The sequence below is a fragment of the Aythya fuligula genome, chromosome 3 (assembly GCF_009819795.1).
Source record: "Aythya fuligula isolate bAytFul2 chromosome 3, bAytFul2.pri, whole genome shotgun sequence".
Lineage (NCBI taxonomy): Eukaryota > Metazoa > Chordata > Aves > Anseriformes > Anatidae > Aythya > Aythya fuligula.
Window position 1 is genome coordinate 94,159,745 of NC_045561.1, and position 26,585 is coordinate 94,186,329.

At 43.2% G+C, this 26,585-nt stretch overlaps 1 protein-coding gene across 1 annotated transcript; it reads right to left on the reverse strand.

Annotated features, from left to right (window-relative positions):
* Positions 1-9,071: 9,071 nt before the first annotated feature.
* On the reverse strand, positions 9,072-26,361 carry LOC116487498 (elongin-A-like). The gene is made up of 11 exons (XM_032184492.1): positions 26,209-26,361; positions 20,758-20,814; positions 18,823-18,935; positions 17,030-17,726; positions 15,520-15,619; positions 14,462-14,626; positions 13,784-13,881; positions 12,806-12,986; positions 12,156-12,279; positions 9,354-9,472; positions 9,072-9,220 (listed from the first exon to the last, which is right to left on the reverse strand). The coding sequence occupies exons 1-11, from the start codon at positions 26,359-26,361 to the stop codon at positions 9,159-9,161; spliced, it is 1,869 nt and encodes a 622-aa protein (XP_032040383.1). The 3' UTR covers positions 9,072-9,158.
* Between the last annotated feature and the right edge of the window lie 224 nt (positions 26,362-26,585).

Sequence of the window (26,585 nt, forward strand, 5' to 3'; positions counted from 1 at the left end):
GATTTCTAGTCTTGTATGTGTCTACATGTCCAGAAAGGAACATGCCACAGCCACCATACCTCCAAAAAACTGGTCTGGTACTGCTCTTGTGGGGAGATCAGTTTGGCTAGCACCACTCCAAGCCATCTCATCCCCACTAAATAAAACAGCATAGAGGAAAAAGTATTTTTAAAAAGCTGCAAAAAGGCATCCGAGCTCCCAGTATGATGCTGGCGATGCTCGGCTCAGCCTCCCTGCCTCCCCCACAGCTCCAGCTCCTCTTCTGCCTACACACACAGGCTTCAGAAGAAGAAAAAAAAAAAAAAAAAAAAAGTCCCATTTTCAAAGACTAAATCAGATGTTCTGAGTCTGAGCTTGAGCCTGGCATCTGCACTCAGGAACACAACCACCTATTTCACGCTGAACGTCAAACCGGCTAGCCAAAGTGTGAAGAAAACTAATTTAGCAGCCTGGAAAAGTAAGAGCAAACACTCAGAGATAGCAAACATACCCTGGCTTTTGAGAACATCAACAGCATCCTGATTATTTTGGGATACATTATGCAGCAGGCAGCTGAGCCTCTGAACTGGGAAGCTTTGACCTCCTCTAGGAGCTCTCTGCAGAAGGGAAATGCCACTTGATACACATTTGTAAAATTACCCGTGCTGTGGAACAGGGAACGTTTTCAACACGGGAGCTAAGGCAGCACCCTGAAAATGAGGGAATTTAAAAGAAAAGCAACTGTGCTCAATGCAAAAAGAGGTAGAATACACACTAGGGCACCCTGCAAAGGTTTTTCCTTCACATGGCATTGTGTTGCCGTACTGCACCAGGAGCTGCACGAAGAGGGGTTGCAATACGAGGGAGAGGCAGAGAGCAAGAGGGAGGAACAAGGATGGTAAAGGTGACGGCACCACAAGGGTTAATCGGCATTTGGGTTCCCCAGAGAGGCTGGAAATGCCAGGAGGCTTTGGGCAGAAAGGAGGTAAAATATCTCACTCTGTGCCATGGGGAGAGCTGGCACTGCTAATAGCTCCATTAGCATTTTGGATGGCAGACCAAAAAAACAGCGTTATTTTTAATCTCACGGCTGGGGATTAGCCTGATGTTTCTCTGATTTTTAAGATCGCCCATGCTTGTGGTTTGGCATCTATCTTGAGAGGAAAAAACAACTCACAAGCTGCACGCCAGGGTGCTCACAAGGGGGTTGTTAGGAGGAAATGACGTGGACTTCCATTTGCCTAATTGCTCGAGGGAGCTGCAGAACCAAACCCTGACAAACTTCGGGAGGAAGCGGGACACCAGCTGCCAGCTCTCCTGAACTGCTCGAGCAGAAGGCAGACACCCAGGCCCTGCTGACCCAGGAGGCCCTTCTTGCAGGCCCTGGGGGCAGTGGCTGGAAGTGGAAGGACAGAGGATCAGAGTCACGAGGTGGGCTTCATGAGGCGTTAGAGGCACCAGCCTCCCTTCTCATCCTCCTCATAGCTGTGCTCACACAGCGGCGCAGTCATCTTCCTGCTGTCGTAATCCTTGCCAAATTCTGCTGCCTGGAAACTGGAGTATGACAGCCTTTAAAAATAAAAATAAAATCACCTTTAAGCTTAGGTAAGTAGGCCATAGCTGAGGCTGCAGGGAGAAGGCAGCCCACGGGGCAGAGCTTCTCCATCACATGGGTCACTGCAATGGGCTGGCAGCCCCTCTCTGTTCAGAGCAGGAATTAAAAGCCTGGTGGGACAAATGGGTGTCTTATCCCATACAAGCTCAGCATCTCAGTGGGTTTTAACTACCAAAAGCCATGAAGAACGTAAAGCAGAGTGTCGGGCACAGCACAGCACCAAAAGCACGGTCTGTCATATACTTGTTTTTTCCTCAGAAAATCCTCTGTGCCGTAAGTGCCATAATTTAGAGGAAATTATACTGGTTTTAATGTTAAATGCAAAATATAGCTGTCTTAAACAGCTGACACAAATGCTTAATGCACAGCACATGAGTTCTTCCACAGAACTCTTGATACAGATTGCAATCAAGATGCTCTGGCATTTTGCACTGGAAGTTTTGATAACACTGAATGATGAAGTAAAACTCAGCAGCAGACCCAGCCCAAGGTGTTCTCAAGCAACCTCTTCCCTGAGCCTCTCCTGTTAGGCAGGCCAAAGCTTCAAGCCCTTGGTAATGAAAAGCAGGGTACTGCATCCAACAGCAGGGGAAACACACTGGTGCAGCTCTCCAGACGGGGCGACTCCTGGAAATGGCATTTGGTAGAGACTGAGGACACTGCCTTTGTTAGGCACCAGCATCTTTCTGAGAACATTAAAATTTAACATGTTCTAAAGGTCATTACGAATCCAAGTCCCTTATTAGGACTCCTAGAATAAAGCAATTTCTTAATGTTTCCGCTTTTTGCCTCTTCTAAAAGTATTTACCCTCCAAATAGCTGCGGGGAAAGCAGGTTTCAGAAAACATTCCTTTCCCCAGCTCATTAGGCTGGAAGAAAAGAGTCAGTGACAAGGCCTGTGCAGCAACGTGAGCCTTATTTCCTCATGTATTCCTCCCCTCCTTGAAGCAAAAAAATCATTTGTGTTATGAAAACACAGGTCAATGAGGCTGCTCGCCTCCCAACAATGCAATGGCCCTTACCAAAGAGGGGAGCTCAGAAGGCTGCCCAGGTGATGAACTGGCTCGTGACCATCCAGGTAACATCACAACCTTGTACCACAGGGCCCCTAGCTCCTTGCTGTAATGAGGTCACCAACGTATTCATCCTACAGCTTCAGAGCCACGCAGAGTATTTTATCCTTCCTGGTACAAAAAAAAAGACAGGGATCTCCCAGAAAGAGTTCAGCGGAGGGCCACAAAGATGATATGGGGCCTGGAGCATCTTTCCTATGAGGAAAGGCTGAGAGACCTGGGTCTGTTCAGCCTGGAGAAGACAGAGGGGATCCCATCAACGTGTATAAATACCTGAGGTGTGGGAGGCAGAGGGATTTGGCCAAGCTCTTTTCAGGGGGTTGTGGGGACAGGACAAGGGGCAATGGCCACAAGATGGAGCACAGGAAGTTCCGCACCAACATGGGAAAGAACTTCTTCATGGTGAGGGTGACAGAGCACTGGGACAGGCTGCCCAGGGAGGCTGTGGAGTCTCCTTCTCTGGAGATATTCAAGGCCCATCTGGACGCCTACCTGGGCAGCCTGCTCTAGGGAACCTGCTCTGGCAGGGATTGGACACGATGACCTCTCAAGGTCCCTTCCAACCCCTACAATTCCGTGATTCCCTGTCAAGCCAGGGAGATCTGATGCCCCGCTCAGGTCACCCCTTAACAGCACAAGCAAGCTGAGGTCTCAGGCTCGCTGGAAACCTGGAGCTGCTGCTTCATGCATGAGCCCCTGGGACTTCTCTGCAGCATTTCATTCTCTGCCTCGATTTTCTGAACACCCAAACCCAGATCTCAGCTGTCAGCACCACTCTGGCACAATACTAATGCTCTGAGAAGTCACACTTTAATGCACCACTTTAGTGTTTATCTAAATTTCAGACAGACTAATTGTCTAACTTCCAGCCTGAGAGGTCTGAAAGCACAGAAAAGCACGCCAACATAGGTAACTATGGGAAATGTATTTTGCAGAGAGCTGCCTGGCTGGAGCACAGCCATGGGAGAGAAAAGCAGAGAGCTCACCGAGTGTTGTGAAGAGCTGTAAGAAGGGAAAGTGCCTCACGTGGGGAAAAGGGACTTAGGAAATTTAAGGAACAGAGCAGCATGAGGACATGGCTCCAACTTCTTCCCCTCAGAGAGGTCAGTACCTCAAAGAGAGGTAACACAGCTCCCCTGCTGTGTCTCAGCAGCTTCCCCCCGTCCTGAAGGAAGGCTCCTTCCCTCTCCCCGAGGCAAGCAGCAGCTTGCTCCTCCTTGTTCCTGCCCGCACACCTATTTCCCTGCTTCTGCAGGCTCTGGCAAGCACCATCTCCTTTCCTGCAGGCTCCAGCATCCTGCAAAGAGTCAGGGATAGGGACAGGAGAAGTGGCAAAGAGCTCCATCTCCCACCTGCAGTTCTATAGGATGGCTATGTAAGCATTTCCAGAGCCATGCAGCCCTCTCCCTGAGCTAGTGCCTTTTTTAGGTCTGTCCCCAGAGAGGGGAATAGGCAATTTATTTGTAAACAGGACTCACAAAACATACTGTGCTGAGCGCTTCCTCTGGTGCCTCCCACAGCAAGCACACCATTTGGGGCTTAATCTACAAAGATGATGCTCGTGACTTTTAGTTTCATGTTTAAAGCAGGGATTTCAGTCTTTGATCTCAAGGGGGGAAAAAAGGAAGAAGGCTTCCCCACTATCCTGACCTGAATATTTTCTTCTTCTAAATCTGAAGGACTTCTGGATGCTGAAACCTTTAAAAATTGTGCCATTTTCTAAATGTTAGATGCTTCATTTCTGGAAAACTGACAGCCTCATGCTATATTTTATTTGACAGTCCTGGCCATTCTGAGCTTTGCTTTAATGCTGTATTTGTCTAGGACCACATTGTTGAGGGAGTTGAGGAAGGCTGGATGTACATGACCTTTAGCCACCAGATCCGAGGACATTCCCGGGATGTGCCATTTTACAGAGACCAATTTTTGCTGCTCTACCTGGTTCCAGGCTGAGATTTAGGCTTTGTACACTCATCTGCAGGAGCAGTCTTCTCAAGGCTTTTGGGATTAACACACTCCTTTGCGTAGCTGCAAAGGTTTTTTCTCTTGTTGCTTTGAATCCCATTTTACCACAAATTATATCAATTTTCTGAAAAACCTGCAACTCCAAGTCAAAAGTGTGTCCCTGCCTGAGTCAGCAAATCAGATGGGAAATAGCTTGGTGGCTAGAGAGAAGAATTGTTCATACGAACTTTACTGGGGGGGGAAACACTGTATATTCAGGCTGTAAAGAACAACAAGGCAGGCTATTTCTCTCATTGCTGGTGAACCAGGAGAATAAGCTACTCCTTTAGCTGCCTGGCAGGACTAAGCATGCCACAAGCAACTACAAAAAAAAACAGACCTGACTCCTCTGGTGGTGATACGGGTTGCAAGCACAGCAGGGACCTCAGCAGCTCTATGGGAGGAGGGAGACCTCTGGTCAGCAGTGGAGGTTGCTGCAGGGGAGATTGGAGGCCATCTAACCACAGCCTCTCATTGCCCTCCCAAACACCTTGGTGGTCTTGTGGAAAGGGCAGATAGCCAAGGCAAAGCCAGTTCACTTTATCTTTTCTTTTTCTCCCTTCAGTGAAGGAAAAAAAAAGTCAGCCACATTTTCTTGCAGTACACGCTCCAAGGTGCTCTCTTTCTCTGCAACCCAGCAGTATTTTGCACCACACTAAATCCTGGCACAGACATTATAGACATTATCCTGAGCTTTCAGAGGGCAGGTCTGAGATTTACATCGCATGAAAGGAAGCCTTTTCCTTCCAATGAGACTATCCCATGGCTACCAGAGATCTGAAAAAATCCCCAGGTACAATGGCAGTTGTGCAGCACATTAGCAGCACCTCAAACACTCATCCTTGGGACAGTAACAACTGAGGAGACTACACACAGGGCTCTGCGTTTGCTGAACCATCCAAATTCTTCCAGAAGGACCGTGCCAAATCCTAAATCTCTTCCTGGCTTTAGGATAGGACTTAACCTAGAGTTTGAACATTTGTGGTCCCTGGAAGAGCTCGGCTCCCAGAGCTTTACACCCCCCCTGAGCAAGGTCTCTTAAGAAAGAAGACTCCACCTCAAACTTGTGTTTTCTCCTCCTACCATAAGGTCTGTTACAAGATCAAGCACCCTTATTTTAAAATAGGGCAGCAGGCAGGCTGAGCTTTCTGCTTGGGCTCAACCACTAACAGGACAGAAGGCAAACGTTGTAAATACTGTGAAACACTGGCAGGATGTGGAAAGTGGGTTTTATGCATGAAATGGACAGTTTAAGAAGCCTCCTTCATTTGTGGTCTTTTCCACAACAACGGGGCTTTCCTTTTGCAACTTTTTTTTTTTTTTATTCCTCTCCATTTACTTTTGTCAGAAGTGAACTTGAAACTTGCTCCTGACATGGAGGAAAAAGCAGTTTTGCTGCTGGGATGAAAGGCGAAAGGCTGCTGAGAAACTCCAGAAGCACTTGGAGCTGCAGTGTCCTTCTCTTCCTTAGAAACGTCACACTCAGGATGCTTCCACTTTCCATCAAAGCAGTCGCTTACCTGATGAGGACCTTAGGTCGTCTCCTCCTCCAAGCTGCCCTCAGTCAGGCTCAGCTCTCCACCTGGGAGCTCAGAGCCATAGGCAGGAACACAAAACAGGTCAAACACACAACAGGAGAGCACAGGACTTACCAGGAAGAGAGATGTGACAACCAGACTGGGGAGCAGGTAACAAGCAACAACATTTTCCATGGATCCAGCAGAAGGAAGATGATGTGCCACAGGCCAATATACTCCAGTAACACTGTGCTGTTAGGTACGTTAGATGCTAAGAATATGCAGAGCTAGGAGCTACTCTTTACTAGCATAACTGCAAACAGCATGGAAGGTAAGAGACTAAGAAAACATCAACATCAGCATGTTAGTTCAGATTCAGAGGGTAAGCTTTCGCAGTAAGCTTTCTACTTACCTCCATGCAAACTTTGATTTGCACCATGAAGCAGTGTCAAACCACAAAAAGAGGAAGACACATTCCAAGAGCGCACCTGTCTGAGCTGGGCAACCAGTCCACAGGAACAGATCAAAGCAAGTCTGAAGTGGAACAAAAACCCTCGTCTAAAGTGACTGTAGCACCCGACTACCTTGCTGTAAAAGGACTTGCTTGTCTGCAGTATTTTCAAATATACAAATTGTTCAGGAGAAAAGAGTGAAAGTACATAACCTTTTTACCAGAGATGGGTCTATGCCCTTTGAAGTCAGAGAAAGCGAGATCTCCATAGAGGTTCTGTAAAGATGGACTAAATGCCATTTAAGACTAAGTCAAATTCGCCCTCCACACAGCTCTGCCATCAGCATAGGAAGAGTTCTCCTACTTCAATTAGCCCTGCAACTAACAGGCTTACCAGTTAAAACAACCATTTATCTTCAATCTCCTGGGGCTGCGGTGCTGTCATCTACAGCTGTGCAAAGTGTTGGCTTAACAGCTGTGTCCTTTAAGGCTCAAGTCCAAAAAAAGGCTTTGTTATGGCATTCTTGTCTCTTGTATAAAAGGATACCATTAACATCTATAGCAAATAAAAAGTGCTTCAGGAAAAATGCATAAATAAAACCAGAGTTTTTCCAACAACTCACTCTACCTGTGATACAAGCCTGGAGTTGAGCTAAACTTCTGCCACCAACTGATCAGCAACCATATGATGAGCAGAGTGCTGGATGGACAAAGGGCAGTGCACTGACTGTTCAGCCGGGTTTGAATCCTGAACAGCTCCTCCCAGAGGTTTTCTTTACTGATGTGGATGACAAGCACTACAGCCCTCCTACTAGTCGATGCTTATTTGAGTCCAGAGATGGAAAAAACTCTGCACAAGAGCCTGCAGGTCAACATTCCTGTTCTCATCTTTCATTCATTGCACTAAAAAGGGCAACTATAACACACAAAGAAAAATCTGTCCTTGTTCCTTTGCCCAATAAACCATGACACACCAGCACACCTGCTGACTTCAACTCCCTCTATAAATAGAGCATTTACACAAGCTGTTATGTATGGGTGACTTACCTTATCAGTCTGATAAGAGCCAATTTTAGTAGCAACATTTTTCTTTTATTAAAAAATAGAATATTGAGGAAATTCACACACAAGGATTCTTGAAAAAGAGACAGCTGCTGGTTTCATGACAGTCTTACCCTTTGTTTCAGAATGCAGAGTCCTACAGAAGTACGAGGTTAGAAACAAAGCCTGCTTACTGTTTGTAGAAAGAATCCCTCCATGTGGCAGCCATGTCCTTAAGACAACGTCAGACTTTCGATTCGTGCAAATGAACTGTTTTAGATGAAGCAACAAGAAAGTATCCCACTCCTAAAAGCAAGCTCATTCATAGACCAACCCTCAGTAGCCTGCGTCTCCTGAAAGGACAGCTATTAAACACCTGTCAGCTTTTCACTTCAAACGCAAGAGGCCCATCCTCAAGATTGTGAGCTAGGTCTCTTCATAGCATACTCAGAGTAGCAGATTGGAGCATAACACAGATCTTCTCTGATCTCCAGACTCAAAGGGATTATTCTGAAGTCAGTGAGATTCCTACAGGATGGCTGTAACATCAAGCTGATGACAGTGATGGCTTCCCTCCCTTCTGCTTTTTTCCCCCCCAAAAAAAACACTACCTCACAACACAAGGTCTTAGCGCCCATAGTGGGTCTTACACTGAGAGGTCTGTATTTCATTATTGTACAATGTCCAAACCAGGAGTTCCTGAATGACATGTGGCTTTTCGTTAACTCACTGTCATGGCCTGCCCTATTTACCCCAGCAGTTTATAAATCCTGCTTTAAAAAAGCAATTCAAATTAAACACTGTTTCCTCCCACCTCTCCTTTACAGGCTCATTGTCTCATAGAAACTAGGAAAAAAATACCATTCTGAAAAAATACCATCCTGAGCAGTTTCTTCTACCAGGTCAGAAGCAGAGTTCCAGGAGCATCTTATAAGACAGGTTGTCTTTATCCAGAAGAGGAAAAATTAAAACCCAACCAAACCAGGTGTTAGCAGAAAGAAACATATGGAAGGCTCCCTGTGGAAACCTTTAGGGCAACAAATATCAAGTTTCCAAAACACTGTTGTGCTGGAGACACTAAAACCTCTTTGCAGTTGTATCTAAGTATACCTTGTGGCTCCTCCTAAGAGATAAGCCATAGATGTATTTTGCTAAGGTTGTTTAAGTGCTTTCATCAAAAGCTCATTCAAATGTGTCAACAAACTGATAAAGACAGCATCACTAGAAGCCCACACGAACTGACTGGTCACTAGCATGTACTGAGCTTATTTCAATTCAGTTTTCCTTATTTATGAGGAAGGAAGCAGCACTACAAAGGGATTCCAGGGCTTTTTTTTTATTGCAAGTCATTTGCTCCTGTAACATTTGATAACTATTTTATCCACAGTAAATTGGGGAAGGTTTACATTAATGTTACTTCCATTAGCTATAGCACGATATACAAATATTCAGATAAGCTTCTAATACGCATCCTCATTTCATCGTCGTCCAGCTCTACTCTTCAGTGCTCTTAAAGTTTTCCTCATGATTGGTGCAACTTCTTTAACAAAAAAAAAAAGTTAGGATTACAGCATAATGTGAAGGACAAAGTTATAGTAGCATAATATTAGGTATACATTGATAACCAGCAAGTTAAAGCAATTATCCTGATAACCTCAGGAAATTCCACTTACTTTTGGTAGGCTTCTTTCCATCTTGAGTTGTTCCACTTGAGCTAGAGCTTCCACTGTAGCTAGTAGGGTTCAGATTTGATGAATTATTGTTTCTGTCTCTGCTTTCTGGAATCTGTGTTCTTTTAAAACCAGGAAATAAAGAGATTACCCTTTTTTTTTTTTTTTTAAAAAGAAGAACTGCCATTCACTCCATCACATTTTGATAAAAAACTATCACAGTGTTTTAACAAGTCTGTCTCCTTATCAGTACTGTGATACGTTTAAAATTATAGAATAATTCAGGTTAAAATGGGCCTCTTGAGGTCATCTAGTCCATTTCCATTCTTGCACAATTTTTCCATTCATTAGATATGATACCTCTTATTTGTCTTTAAAGTAAAATGATCTGAATTTACGACAGATGGAGCTATTATGATGACTAATAAGCTGTTGGCCTGTGTTCTAGTTTGGTCTGTGATTTTTTTGTTTGGATTTGAATACAGCTGAACTACTAATTGTCTCTCTGCCAGAAAATTAGGAAAAATTCACACTTGAGTTTTCAGGTCTGTTTTGTTTTTCTCCTTTAAGTTAGAAATGCCCAGGAAAAGGCACAATAACTAGCCCTAAATATTAGGTTGGAAACACCAAGTAATAGGACAAGGACTGGGACGGTTGCAGTAGGCATCAGCTCTGTGTAGAACAGTTAAATCAACACAGCATTTAACTGCCCAGCAATCTGGGCAGCCTTGTACACCTTGGAGCCAGTCACTGAGGCCTGCTGCCAGTTAACATAAAGCACTTCATGGCAAACAACAAACAGCCTGCTAGGGACCTGCATGTGTGCCACAGGACCTTCTTAGCCCTTGTAAGACCAGCTTCATTAGTGAAAATTTCAGCTGTACACAGTAAAGCTGAGAGAAGGTTTTCAAAGGACATGTTCAAAGAAGCTAAGTTAACTCATCATGCCTGAACAAAGTTTTGTTTCTCGAGAAGGCAAACCCTCCTTGCAGTTCCTTTCACACAACAACAGTTTGTCCTAATTTAGGATGCATAAAAAAAAATATGCTGTCTTCGAGTACATTATTCAGTTACTAGGACAGATAGGACACTTAAACTACTGTACTGAAGCACAAACTGGAAGGCTAGTCTGTCACAACAGATACAACCTCCCACAGGGTAACCGAAAGCAGAAGCCCAACTTGAAGCGCCTTAAGCTACTGCGTTGGTGTTGGACCATCTTTGCATCAGTAACAGCAACACTCTGGAAAGAAGCTTCGCAATTTGATCACCTAAAAGGTGCAGCTGTAAAATCAGTTGTAAAAAAGCTTTTACATCTCCAGTGTAAAAGCTGTTTTTAAGGGTTTCCAACATGTGGGCTGTCATTCCTGCCCCATACCACCACTGTCTTGAGCAATACAGTAGACAGCTAAACTGTAAATCAAGTTCCTGAAATCAGCAGGCTTTGATTTTATATATATATAAAAATATATTTATATATATTTATACACACACTTCCACAAGTTTCTGTTGTTTTTGTGTTTTCTCCCCTCTCCCATAAGCCCAGGTCAGCTCAGCCTTAGGCACATGAAGAATTACTCAGCACAACTGCAGGCCCTGCAGCACGAGGACAGAAACTACTTACAATGACTGCTGACATTTTCAGTAACTGTCAGTCAGTTTTGCATCATCTTTGCAACAGCTGAAGTTTTATACTCCCCAACTACCTGTCACTTTCCACTTACATATTTGTCAGCCTGCATTAACTGCTAATTCAAGAGTAACCCAGATCAATTAAAACAGTTTCCCCCCCTCAAAAGGATCATTTTTGAGGCAGGCAGCTGCAGAGCAGTTATGCCAACAAGGGAACACCCACAAGCTATGGGGAGAAGGGAAGGCACGGTGCTCCTCACATGGAAGTAAGTGACCACAGCACAAGACACCCACATCCAGGCAGTGTGAGCAGTCTCCACTGTTTTTACAGTCCATCTGCTGCTACACAGACTTATCAATCCATGGGGTGCTTTTAAACCAAACTGCTGATTTTCTTTTGGACTAGAACAGATATACAAACATAAAGAAGTCTCTCCACATAGTTGAGAAGGGAAAAGGGGGTGGAAGTTGGTGCTACAGCTGTTTTTTCTCCCTGTTGCATGCTCTTGGGTATAAGAGGAGTTCATCAGGACAGCACAAATCCCACATCTCTGCTTCGGTTCCCATGGCTGCTGAACTACCCTGAATTAAGCTGTCAAGAGGAGACCTTGGGTTTGTGCTGTACGAAGAAAATATTTGAGGAATCCCAATTCTGTGTTCCTCCAGTGATTAGTGTTGGCTACTGCCACTGACTGACTGTTCCAGACACTCCTTCAAGCTGCCAAAGTAGAAGCCCACAATCCAGTGTATTAACAGTTGCTGAGATTCACTCTGGTCAGCTCTATCACTCTGGACAGCTCACTGGGGATTTGATGAAAACAGGAGAACATGTGAAACTATTAGGCAGGTTTATGAACACCAAACATCAACACTGGGATCTCCCCAGGATGTCAAGCAGCATTAATGTGATCTGGAAGAAAACAAGAGTGGCTGCTCGCTCACTAGCAGGGAAGATGAATTCATCCCTGGCACTTGGAGAAACACGTGGTGACAATACACACACAGCAGGGGAGCACACAAGGCTTAAAAGGCAACTTAGCTTCTAGCTACTTAAAAAAAAGTAGAGTAAACCAAGAGCTACTTATAACAGCAAAATACTTCACCAGCGAACTTTAGCACTGACAGAGATGTTTAATCTCAAATTAAACACGCAGCACAGCACAGGACACTTACTTGCACTTCTCCGTGGGATGATGCTGGGTGACAGGTCCTGCTGTCCCATGGATTTCTTGTTTTCGGCGAATATTCCTGGGTGGTTTTGCTGCAGTAGTCATGTAAGCCATTTTTACTTGCCGGCCTAATACAGAAGCAAGGAGCAGAGGATGTGATTTTTCCTTACTTATGTTTGAAAGTCAGTTGAGAAGATGGTTATGTGGCAATTTCTAGGTTTAAATTGCAAAAAGTAATTGTTCAAAAAACAAGAATGATAGCAAAGTAGTAACTGAACCACAGCAAGTCACATACAGCATTCCTTCACGTTAACTTTGGTATTTGCAATTGCATCTGTATTTTTTGGTATTTGTCATTAAAATTGCACTGTGTGGTTGCCTAGAACCCTCATTCTAACCAGTAAGGTAACCTTTGTGTACAGCATGCTGCAAGGATTATGCATTAATGTGCTGTATTAATGTATATGTTCACTTTGTGTGCAACCTGTAAGTTAAAAGGAACAGCATCCTTACTTGATGCCTTCTCCCTGAGACACAGCATCAGTGATCAGTGCAAACAGACCACTAAACACCACACAGTAAGTGTCAAGAAGAACAGAAGAGACTGGGTTTTGAAAACCAAAAGGCTACTCACATACTTTTTTTTTTTTTTACCTTTTGGTTTCTTAGCCTGCGCTGAAAGAATGTTTTTTGTAAGCGTCTTCAGTCTCTCCTCCCTCTCATTGTAGAGCCTCAAGTACATTTCACGCCAAGATTCATATTCCAGGAGCCTCTCATTTTTAAAATCCCTCTGGCAGTGTTTCTTCCACAAGTGGTCGGACACTTCTGTAAACGTCTTGGTTTGAACACAAGGTATTTTAAGATCAAGGATTTAAGAGTAACATTTCCAAGACTACCTGCTTGGCTGAGCCTGCCGACAAAGCCCAATCACCCCGTGGAGGAAGGTTCAGAACAAATCCCACCAGGTGCCCTCGCTGGTACCTCCACCATGAAGCAATACAATGCCACACAGAGATGTCAACGTCAGTCTAGAAGTCACGTAGCTTCAGAGAGCAGAGCTCTATATTTGAGCTCATGAGCCACGCTTACAGGGTAGATGTGTGTGTTCAGCACAGGCTCAGGCCACACCAGCTCTCAACTTCAGGCATGCAGAGAAACGGCCAGCTTGCACTAGGGAGTGCCACACACTCAGAACATCAGTGTTCAAATGCATCATGGAGCTGAAGTCTTAACACTATAGATAAAAAATCTACCAGATGCAAACTCAGAAATACCTGGGGTGAGATTTCATGTACGCTTTGCAGCCACAACCGTTTTTAAGCCTGAAAACAGGCTTAAATTTGTTCTTACTGTGCCTGGCAAATGTTGTTTCTTTGTTGTTTTCTCTTGTTTTCAGAAATAGCACCATTTCTACCCACAGTGGCTTTCACTTAGTCGTCAGTAATAACCTCCCAGATGCTTTACATCCTGACAGAGAGGGAGGCTTGATGACAGCTGAATTCAAAGAAACAGGTATACAAGACACAAAAGCAGTGTAACACTTAGAATCTTTATCAAGAGGGGTGCAAGGAAAGCAAGAACAGGTGCCTAAAGTCCTCTGTGGTTCCCTGAATTTAGCAAGGCAGAGTTTACCGGGTTACAGTCCTCTATTCGAAACAACTGCTCTGGTGTGCAGCGTGTTAGCACAGGCTCAAGAATTTCAAAGGGCACACCTCCTACTTCATGCAGTGCTACAAAAGAGGACAGCACTTTTAGTAGCTCATTTGTTTGTTGGTAAGTGTAATACCACTTAACAACAGTTTAAAAAATAAAAATAGACATCAGTTTCAGCAAATACCTACAGAACACATGTTCTGAAGTCAGGGTATGAAGCTACAAATCAGCAGTTCATAACTGGCAGTTATATCTGAGGATGGAGAAAGCATCCTGGAATGGCTATTGCCCCATCTTTACTGATCTGTATCACTCCCCTCTCTGCCTACACAAAAGGAATAAATAATTTCTTGATCACTCATTCCAGTTTACGTGAACACACACTTTGGAGGGGCAAAAAAAGTCAGCAGGATTTTTGGCTTATACTTTATAGGACATTATATTTTAACTACGAGTTGAAGCTTTAAAAAAGGTAAGCCTCCAAACAAAACTGTGTTTCAGCATGATCATAAGTTTGGTTTTATAAATGCCTTTTGACCAGCTCTGAGTCACTGTCTGTAGGGAGGAACACTACCTTCTAGTAGGCCAGCATGGAAGAAACAAAGAAATCAAATAGTCTTTCAGTACAGCCTGCTACAAAGCCCTTGAAGTACTCACAATCAATATTATTTTGAAGCACACGGATGCACTGCTCATACAGTGTAAGCATCTTTGAAAGATGGACTTGTTTGGAGCCAGAGTAAACTTGCATTTTAGAGTTCTGTCTCCGTCCCGTGAACTGAACTGATTCGCTGACTTGCTGGGGTGCTTCCACAACAGGCGCTAGGGAAATCAAACAAAACATCAGGCAGGGTTTCTTTGCCTCCTGACATTTTACAGGGCTTTAAACATTCAGAGGAACATGCCTGGCAGGACAAATATATTTTTGCTTCTTGAAATATAAGATTATATAATGTTGTTCTGCTAGAGTTTGATCCCTTACAGGTACTCTGTTACAGAAGTCCCCTCATACAAGTGCAATACAGCAAGTACATTGCAAATGTAAAGCAAAACATTGAATTAATCTACATGTACCCATAGCAGCCTTACATTACCTCAGATCTACACGAGTTGGATCCACAGCTAGACTGGGCTCTGAGCCTTCCTTCCCCTTGCAACAGGGATGCTCTGATCTACATGAGCTGTACTGAGATCTAGATATCCTCAGTTACCAGGCCACCAAATGCTGCTGTCATTACAGGGTTATCCTAGGGAAACTGCAATAGCAATGATGTCTCAAGCCTACAGAGATGTGAAACTACTGAAACCTCACAGGAGCTGCAAGGGAAAACCACTGGCACTTTGTGCCACCTATGAATAGGAATGCAAGCAAGTTTCTAGGCTGAAGCTACAGCTGGTGACAATTTCTACTCCAGTTACATAAGGCCTAGACAGGAATAAAGATAAGTGGAGCCCAGAGAACGACTACAGGATCTACACCTCCTCTACATCTGTGGAAACCTTTCACAGCACTTCTTTACTTGCAAGCTGTAAGAGGGAAGCCTTTATATCTCTTTAGATTCAAAATGATTTCTACAGGAGAGCAAGTGAAGACATTTCTTTGCCACAGACAGATGAGTTACTATAGTTTATTAGGAAATGGGATGAAGACTACCCTAGACAGAGCTGTAAAAACATGCAGTGCTTCACATTTACCAGCCTCACATGCTACTTACCCTTAAAGTCAGCAGCATAGGGGAGAGATGAGATTAAAATGCCTGGCAGAGATTTAGGCAGTGGAGTATTAAGAAGATCTTGAAGGGACGCCACCTTGGTCTGCACACAGTCAAGGAAATATTGCTTCATTGTTAAAAATTCAGATTTACTGAGGCTTAAAATAAACTACAAAATAAATTAAGCAAGCCCAAAAATTACCTAGGATAACCAAAACTATTGCATTTCTGAACTAGGATTTACTCCCATATTTCAGCATATTCCTTCATCTTCTACTTGCCAGTACTACATCACAAAAGGAACTTAGTGGGGTATCTGCAATCAGTGCATAATAGGGATTAAAGGAAGAAGCAGATGTATTCAGCTAACAGGCTTTCAGATAAATCACTACTGAGGTTAGAGGCATGCAGCAAATGAAACAAAACTGCAAGATGACAAAAACCAGAGTTAGATGTTTAAAGGCAAGCTAAATGTTATCCTGAAAGACAAGAAACAGCTTCATACCTGGTTCTACCTCGTCTCCTGCATCATGCTGGATAAGCAATACACTCTTCCAGATATCCCCTTAAAAAGTGACTTAAAGATTCCAGGAGCCTGGTAAGTGTTCCTGCAAATGCTCAGCATTGCATACAGTATCTAAATTAAGTCTTGGGTGTCTTCCAGTCATAAGCCAGGCACTTATAAAACTTGCATCTCCCTAAACTTCATTTTGGTATCTGAAAGAACTTTTTGCAACTTGAACAGCCAACATTTTCCTCTCCATTTCACCAAGATTCCCCTCAGTTCCCTAGTTCCTAGATGCTGCTATCATGTACAAGCCCCTCCGTTAATATTCCTCTGTTTGGGATAGAAGACATTCCTATCGCAGACCTTGCACAATAAATAAAGCCTGGAGCTTTCACGTCACAGCAAAGATAAGAGACTTGAAGAGACCTCTAATTCCCTGCGTACAAAGGGCTTCATTTAAAGAGTCTAATTAGTAAGCACGTTTAGCTCTACCTCAGCTCAAAGGAGCTACTTAAGCTTTCTGCCACTTCAAGGGACTAGGGTATTTCACTTTAACAATTCATATAAGCTACCCTTACATGCAATAATGTGGTTTACTTCAATGCACTGAAAGAAGAGTCTGTTCATTTCCACTACAGACCGTAATGAGCAGACCACAGCTTCCAACAAAACAGCTGTGCTATGCCAGCATCTGCTAAGTCAGAAAACAAGCTGGTCAAGAATGAAGTTACAGGTAAAAAGTCAATTAGCTGATACCAATCAAAGACCACTGCTGCATACAAAATTATCGTAAAAAACATAAGAAACTGATTGTAAACTGTCAGTATGCAGTAAATAACCTTTTTTGCCCCAATTAAAATTATTTGCCATTGCCATGCAGCCTATGTCAAAGCCACACATTTGTTGCTTAAAATAAGCACAGATTAATTTTGCTGGCAGTAAGACACCAGAACACTCCTTTGCCCGCAGTTTATTTGCTATTATTCCAAGCATGCAGTGGTTTACCTTTTTACTGGGCGTTTCTGATTGATCATCCTCACAGTTTTGGATCTTCTCTTCTCCCTCATCTGCGTGAGGAAGTTTTGTAGTCTTCTGTGGTACTGAGCTACTCTTCTGTTCGCTGCACTTCTTTGGACGTTCACCTGTAGAGCAAGCTTTCCTCTTTCTTTTTTTTGTAACCTGATCATAATTAAGGTAAGATTCAAAAGACATAGTAGGGGGCTCAAATTCCTCATCGCTAGGTAATTTAGCTTTGCTTCCTGTGACAGGTTTTTGTTTTGGTTTCTTCACATGCTTAGGATCTTCCTGTTTGGGAGCATCCTTACCAGGCCTTTCGTTTGTGGGGGATATGTCCTTACTGGCCACACAGGAACACCTCTTTTCTGAACCTTCCTTGCTGTCCTTGGAGGCTCTCTCTTTCAAGTCTCCTTCTTTAGCTTGAGGATCAGTACCCTGGGAGCCACGTTTAGAACTACTGCTACTACATTCTTTACTATCACGTTCTTTTTGAGACTCAGAACCTGTATGTCGGTGCTTTTTTTCCCTGTGAGTATGCTGCTTATTCAACTCCTTCGAAATGGGAGAGCTATTGGAACTTTTGGAGGCCAATACAGATGCTTTGGGCTTCTCTGAAGGCTTAGTTCCTTTGGAAACAGAAGATTTTGTCTCATCTTTTTCAGCATTTTTTCTTCCTCTGTGATCACTACAACACAAAGGAAAAAAATACATCCCACACTACATCTGATGCTACATTCCTGAAGAATCAATCTTTTTTATTTACATTAGTGAAACCAGAAGCTTTAAATCACACCATGTGGCATAATTCTTACAGGACCCAGAACGGCACTCCAATTTTGCTTCCACATCAGCACAGAATCTGAGGGAAGTCGCTCTTGGTCCAGCATCACTAACTACTGCAACAAGAAATTGAGAGCAACCCAAATGGAGAGTAGGGACATAAGCATCAGTAAGAAAAACATGTTTGACATAGTGCTATTTGTTCAAAATGCTTTAGATACCACTGCTTTTATACAAGTTTCCTTGCAAGTTTTATAATACAGAGATGGTACTTGAAGTAACTAGGAGGCAGAATTTAAAACATGTTCTGTGGTTGGTAAGAGTACAAAACATCAGCCTGGATACTTTGTTATTACCCATGTGCTCTGGTATGCCACTTCCCTGTTGTGGGAACAGCTTCAAATTTAACATGCACTGCTTAGTCAATCTGAAGCTTCAGCTTTCTCAGATCAACTTCTCCCACTGTCAAGAGGGCTGCAAAACATCCAGAGCACAGTCAGCCTGCTGATGGCAGTGGTGGAGGCTGACTCCTGAGAAGGAATCACATCTCTTCGAGTGTACCTGCTCCAACACACAAAACCCTTTTCAGTCTGCAGAAATACCATAGGGAAGTCCTGTACACAACCAGATCACTAAAGAGATGCTTCATTTAACAACAGCCACATTGCTGAGAAAGAAAAAAAAAAAAAGCAAACTTCCTACTTCTCTAGAGGGGAGGAGAGCACTGCCCATCACCAGCTTAGTGCTGCTCACATCGGCTGGTACCTAAGAACCTGTGCTGGTCAAAAAGGCAGGTGAAGTCTGAGTGCTGGCTGGCTAATTGACCAACCCTGGTTGCTTTGATCTGTCTCCTAGTAATTTATAAAAGACTCATTCCTACCATTCATCTATATTTCATAACACATATTTGTCATTCCAAGTATTATTCTAATATTTCCAAGTTGTATTTTATTAAGTTATGCTACACCACAATTAATCCTGTAGAAAGAGTCCATACCTACCTTTTATTTTCTGGAGGAATAAGCTTTTTCCATCGCTTCACCAGGGATTTAGCTACATTCCCAGCAGTGGCATGTTTCCTAAAGCTGTTCACTGTTTTGCCTATGCCAGTTTCCTGTTGAAAAGGGTGCAAGAAAGATGGGCGGAATAAATCACAACTAACATCCCAAGAAAAGCTTTCCCTAAAACTGCTACAAGCAGCATTAGCATAGCAGACTGAGCAGTCTTACAGCAGCTAAAGAAGTAAACACAGTTCTCAGTCTACAAACAGACTGAAAGAAAATCATAATTATAACCAAATGCTGGGAACAAAGTGCAGCCTGAATTCATAAAAGAAGCTACTTTTCCCCATTAAATGTATGTAATCCAGAAACCTCACTTGGCTTGAATGCTTATGCCCACAAAATGCATACTGCTAAAGTGAATTAATCAATTTATATATATTTCTATTTATACAGGTACGGTTTAGCATATTAAAGAGCACAAATGATGAGTGTATTGTAATCTAAAAGCCTCAACATGAAGTACCATGGGGCAGAGGTGCCAGATGAACAGAGTTCATGTAACTAAACTCAAGTCTCAGCCACAGGAAAAATCCCCTGATGTTTAAGATGTCGTGTTCATTGTTCTGTTCACCCACCATAAAATTTATTTTCACATTATCATTGTGTCTTCAAATCTTGCTCTGATTTCTACATTGTAGAAGTAGAACTGCCCTGCAGACTTTGCGGGTATATAAATATCACAGGTGAATTTTTTTAATCCTGTTATTAGTATCTCCAATTCATAAACCCCCACTTTTAAGATACATTTTTGTGTGCAAACCCTGGAATTTGTGAAGCCAACAGCAACCCATTAATGCTCTCACTAGCCAGTGAAATTATACTCCTGTGAAGTGTGAGTAAGAACTATGCATGTACTACTCCTCCGGGCTCAGCTCAGGCCTAAGAAGGGAATTCCTTAAAGCTTCAGAAAAATAATTTTGCTTTAGAGATTCAGTTTCTGTATCATTCAGGAGCACTGGTTTGGAGGTTCAGTGTATTGCAATACACGCGAGAAAACTGGTGGGAGGATTTCCTAAAGCTATCCATGTGAGAAATTTATGTTCCTAGAAGTGCTTTAAAATATGCAGAAACCTCAATTTTAAGGCATCTCTTCCTCTGCCTCACTTGAAGACTTCCATCATAGTCTGTCACACTGTAACATGCAAGTATGCTGAGAACAATTATCTGAGGAAGCCCTTTGTCGTTTCTAACAGCTGAGATGAGATTACTTCATTTCTCAGTAAAAATATTGGTGGATTATAATAGAGGCCCATCTGTTTTTAGGCAGGCAAGTGCCTTTGCCCAAATAAGCTGGCCAAATATTCCAATTACCATATTTTTCTCTTGCTCTGCAAAGAACTATCTAAAAAAACAAAATCTTCTTCCCAAAACATGGATACATTATTCACAGTAACCCGAAGCTTCCCAAACCACTAAGAATTTCAGATATAAAACTTTACAGGGTGCACCTTGGCAAAGGATACAAATCACAGGTATTCTTACTCTGTAACTTGGGATAGCTGCTCTTTAGATGCAAGAAACTCACCTTGACCAGCTAATAAGAGACAGAAGATTTAGACAACTGGCCCAAAGAACAGATCACCCATATTTGGGGTATCTTAAGCACTGATTTGAAAGCAGATTTAGTAAGAGTTTTCCCTATATGTTCAGATCACTGCTCACCACTAACACTTGTCACAATGCTGAATTTGTTAGGTTTTAAGCCCAGCTTCTTTTTGGAGAAGGCTCCATGGCTTCTTATACAGAGCTCTAAATGAACCATGCTAAGAGTCCTAATTCCCAAATGCAGCAATGCCCACTGCTTCTGGGATTGCAGACCCCTTAAACTCTTTTCATAGTGAACGACTGTGTAATGTATTATTGGTCACTTACCACTAGAATATCCAGTGATATATCCAGATCCTGTAGTACCTTAAGTGCTTTTAGAATCTGAAAGGAAGCAGATTATTTTTTTTAATTAGATAACATATGCATAAGTACTATCCTGCTTTTCTCATCCTCATTCCCATGTTTATCCAAAAAACCTTGACAGGAAGAAGATCCAGTAACTCCAGGAAAACGTAAGCCCTCCTTCACTATACGTAAGTGCTATGCTTGAAATTTGTTCTGCAATACCCCTAGCAGCAGTAATAGCAGAAACCCCAACAGGTTTGACTTTACTGCTACAGAGATTACATTAAAGATCAATAAATCAATAGTGCAGCAGTTCAGGCTACAAATATGCCCTCACTCCTGGTGTACCAGTGACCGATCAGCACAGAACTGATTCAAAGGCTGAATTAAGCAGAAGCAGCGTCCTGAAAGAAAAAAAAAGAAAAAAAAAGGCAAGCTTCCCACAAGGTCTCCCAGCCAGCAGCACCACTAAAGGCCAAGAATTAAAAAAAAAAAAAAAAAGCCCATGGGAGTTCAGCTTGTGAAGACGGTCAGGTTTTGAAGCCTTCACTGCTATTTGTACAAGACCAAATCAAGCTAGAACAGCTGCTTTGTTTCACACGGGCAAAGTATATACATCTTTGATTAAAACGTTGAGTTTCATAGAAACAGAAGAGTATTTTTCAAATATGAAACTGCTTATCTTACTCTGAGAGGTTTTTAATAATACAAAAGTTTCATTTATAAATAGAGTATGAACTTATTTGGCAACGGGAGTGCAGCACACCTGAGTCTTGCAGTTGACTACACACAGTTTGCATCATCTTTGACAGATTTCTACAGTTATGTAAGTTATGTTATCTAGCTGACAGAATTAATGTGCAACTAAAGTAACAGCATTTCATAGGGCGCTAACAAAGCCTGGAATACTTCTGTTTTTTTTCAGACCATTGCCACTTCTAAATGCAATGGCAGAAACCTGCTGGGATGCAGGACGACAACCCCAAAACTTCTTAAACTTTAGTAATTGCTTTAATAATAGTCACTTCTCTCTGCAACAGTTCTAAATTTCACTGTTCCTATAATATATTAAAAATTGAATCCTCCTAAATCTCACTGTGCACAGTGGGCTCCATCCATATGCCTGGCATGTGGTTCTCCTGCGAGGCATCCACCCTGCAGTAGTAGCTTAACATTTAACTTTTTCCAGACACTTCACAGGCATAGACTACACATATTATGAGATGAAGGCTTTCCCAAACTAATCCCCATCAGGAAGAAAATATGCTGCAAAGATGCTTACAAAGTTAAGTAAAAAAAAAAAAAAAAAAAAGTAATATTAGTAAGACCACAGTGTTAATCACAAGCATCAGAAACTAAGTTATCAGTGTCAAATTAGTTAATTTTGTTTTTAAAGTGATATTCCCAGGCATTTAACTAATTTTGCCATCAGAAGGAATCAGCCCATTGCTAAGTGGATGGGCTCTGCCGTGTAGGATGACTGGCTACTCAAGCAGTATAAACAGACTGGGAATAAATCCCACAGCCCAGAGACAGTCCTGCACTAAGAATGCTAAACGATGCTTTCATCAAGCTACAGAAACAACGAGGATTTGATGGGTTTTGGACCAAGTTAGTTCATGAAGCTGAGTTCATTACAGAAGAATCTTTAAAATGGGTTCAGGAAGCAAGCAATTACTATTCATGCAACTTCAAAACAGGGGGGTAAATTACAAAAGTACCTGGATGACAAGCATGTCTGAGAGCAGTCAACATGTTTTAATGTAAGACAAAACTTTCAATTTTTAAACCAAAGCCCACACTGTTCATTTTGCTTTCCTGAAATGTGTATCCCATTTGGCAAATTAAGACAAACAGAAGGGTTTCGTTAGGTAGAAAGCATTGATCAAACACTAACAATCCCGTTAAAAGCAGTGATCCCCGTCTCCCAAAAGCTGGGAACAGCTCAGCCTGCAGTGAGCCCAGCAGTCATATCTGCTCGGGGATGCTAAAGGAGAGACAGCCCCGTGTGCAGCATAACCAGAGCCTCACGGACAAGCACACACACACCAGCCTGAGACACAAGCACAGGGCCAACAGGAGCACGAGCAAGATAAGATGAAGGGAAGGAAGGAAAGCAGAGGGTCCAAGCAATGAAAAACAGGCAAGAAGCATGCAAGCAAGCAGCTCTCCAGAGTGAAAGCCGAAAGCAGAGGGATGATAAGAAGAGGCCCAGCTGTGCCAGGTCTGTCCCTTCCCATTGCACCAGTGCTGCTCCAGCCTCTCCGCGTGAGCCTTGGGATCACCTCGCCTCCTGTAGTTGGGCCCTTGCTCAGGCAGGATGGGACCCAGCTGGGTGGTGAGACCCCACCAGGTCCCTAACTCCTGGCTGAGCTAGCTACCTCATCAGATCTTTGAAGACAGCACTTTTAAAAAGTCTAACACAACCCTAAGTGAGTCACTGCTATGCTCAGTTGCCCTCACTTTAAAAAGTTTCCTTTAAAATGTCTGATTTTGTTTTCAGCCACTGAATCTCATCATCTCTTCCTGCTAACTAAAGGGAGTCCTCTCTCAAACATCTTATGCAACCCTCAAATATAAACACTAATCACACATTACCTCTTGGTCTTTTTTTAGGGCCAACCAGACAAAGTTCTTGAGCCTCGGTAAGTTACGCTGGCCAGAGCTGTGGCTGTTCTGCTGCTGTCCTAAAATCTTCCCTGCTCGGCAGCCTTGTTTTTAAGAACAGCCCCCAGAACAGGACATAATATTCCTGTAATTGCCCCTCTAATACTACATCGCTGTAATAACACAACCCTGCTAAGCTACCCGGAGATAGCAGTTATTCCATAAGCCACTGCCTTGTACTGCAATTTCATGCTCAACTGGTAATACACCAGAGCTCCAAATCATTTTCTGAGTCAATGCTTTCCAAAATACAGGCTCCTATCCTGAGTGACCTATATTCACAGCTCCTAGCTGTGACTTTCCACTGAGCCATGCTGAAACGCAGGCCGCTCAAATGAATGTAGCCTAGCACATGACCAAGGCTGCCTTTTCTAGAAGAGTCCTCTTCATCTGACACAAATTACTTTGGTACTTGTGACATCTCCCCGCACTGCTTGCTGTCTTCTAAATTAAGAAAGATTTGAGTAACACCATGTCAAGATGAGATGGATAATTGCTCCCCCTCCTATTCCCACCCTCCCCAAAAAATAAACAGCATTGCTTTCTGATAAGGATTGTCACTTATTTTTGCTGACTGTAATTTCAATCCATTTTGTAGATGTTACATCAGGCCCGTAACATTGCTGCTGTAATCAGCATCATACAGCAGCAAGTCAAATTCCTTAAGAGACTTATGTATATTTATGACAGCTAGTGTCAGCTGAATATAATTTAAGATAAATTCAAGCTAAATTTAGCAGTACATATCTACATGAAGTCTCATTGAGTGCACTGGCTCATGGTACCATCCTTTATTTCTACACCAGTTACATCTTACATGCAAGATTTTGCAGCTGCTCATTGCAGCGCTTCATGGACTTCAGGGACAGGGCTCATTTCATTTCATGGTAACCTTTTTTCCAGAGCTGCTGAACTTCCCTAGTATCTTGAGGATCATTCAACTTCTAAATCATCAGTTCTGTTAATTTCGGTCAGTTCTCTGAAAACTCACCAGGTAGCTATTAAACCCTGCATATTAAGAAGCTTTTGATATGAACAATTTATGTTCTGTATCTTTTCCCTGGTGCCTATCAAAGTATCCAGTGGTTATTAAAAAATGTGACACAATTAGACAAAGTTTATTCTCAACTATAGAGCAGAAATATTTGACAACACAAACACTTACTGACATATGTATCAATAATAAGGATTTATTATTCTTTCTGCACATCCTTGAAGCCTCTCTTTGCCTTTAAACATAACTACATGTTTTCCAACACTAGGTTTATCTTGTATTAGTAGTGCATTTCATGACTGCCAATTTCTAGTTATCAGTTTCTCCCTTCCCTTCCACTCCTTACCCATAACTGTTTCTATTTCACTAGACACAGCTTTACCAGGAACAGTGGAAGTGCTACAGCACCACCATTAGACCTACTTTGTGCAGCACCTGCTTTTGGTTATGTTACAAACGTAGGGCATCTCCTTCTTTAACAGAGGCAAACCTGCCAGGACTAGACGTGCTTTTCTCCTTGGATTAATGTGTTTTTAAGTTTAATGCTTTGGGAGCACTTAGAAACAATTCCAGAGATGTTGTTGTTGTTTTCTTTTCCTTTTCAATCTCCTGTTCATAATAGCATATAATCACCAAACACTAGTATTAAAAGATTAAAAAGAGTAAAAGAGATAGAGTAAAATTTGACCACTTATAGAACACCAGAAATTTTAGTTTTACTGAACTGCAAGGTATAGCACCTCAAGAAGTACCTGCACTCTGGTATTTGTATTTTGCACAGATAAAGCCTACAGCACCAGCAGATGAAGACAAACCATTAGTGGGTAAGAAAATCGGTATTTCTTGCACATGTATAAGCACACACTTAGAAAGCACACAATAAATATGAATGTAGTAATGATGCTTTTTAAGTTTTATTAACCACAAAGTACAAAGCAAGTTAAATGATATACCAGCCCTCTGTTTGCAAACACTTCCACAAACTTGCATCAAGTTATAACGCTTCAGGAAATCTACCACACTAAGCATGTTCTGTACTTTCAAGATGAATTCAGCCCCTCAAAAAAAAAAAAAAAAAAAAAAAAAAGCCCTTTAAAATATATTTTTGTTGGTCAAACACGATTCATTAGCAAACAGTATGTCAAATTTGGGGCTTCTTTCTTTGCTGGAGCAAAGTGCCTTCCCTCCTGCACATCTCCTTCCCTGCACCTTGGTACCTTCGAGTGCCAGGTTCAGCCTCCTTCGGCTGCTCTGCCCCACCTCACAGAGGATGTTTTCTTGTTTCAAGCCCTCCTTATCTACTTCTTGCAGCTCCCGAGGAGAGCCCTGCTCTCCTACAGGTTGCTTCATTTATTTCAGATAAGCGTAGCTTAGTTCTTCTCCTACCAGGAATCAAAGCACAGGATGCGGTGCCCTTCCTGCACCACTGCAGCACAGCAGGAACACCTTTTCCACTATAAAAACCTCTTCTGGAGCTCAGCACCTCAGCTTTGAGCTTCTGGCCAGGACAAGACACGTAACACCCAGCACCATCCATCAGCTGGTTTGGTGCACAGTGTTATATCTACCTTTAAGACACAGATTTTTGTCACCTCATCCTACACAGGACCCCTCAGGCTCCTATTTAAAACACCACGCAGCCAGAGCCCGGCCATACACCGACCTCATGGTGCCAAAGGGACCTGATGCACATCGCCCCCTCCAGGCGCCCCAAGCCGGGGACGAAGCCTCGAGGCCACCCGGGGGGACCCCCACCGGCCCCCCGCTACCTCCGCGGGCTGCTCCGCGCGGCCCAGGCGCTCCTTCAGCTCCATCACCCTCTTCGTCCCCATCTTCCTCCTCCTCCCCGCCGCGCTCGCCCCCTCCGCCATGGTCCGCAGCCCCTGGCGGCCGCCATCTCGGGCCTCTTGTAGCGGCGCCATGGGCGGCGTCCCGCGGCCGGCTGCCTGCCGTGCCCGCCCCGGCCAAGGGGGGGAGCGCCGCCGCCATCCCGCTCCTCCATGTCCTCAGTCAGCTGCCAGTGCCATGCCCCGGCCCTCGGCTGTCCCAGGCTCAGCCCTGCAGGGTCTCATCCTCGTGTCCTGCAGGGTCTCATGCCCCTGTCCTGCTGCTGAGGGCACAGCCGACAGCGTCCTGCCCAAAGCAC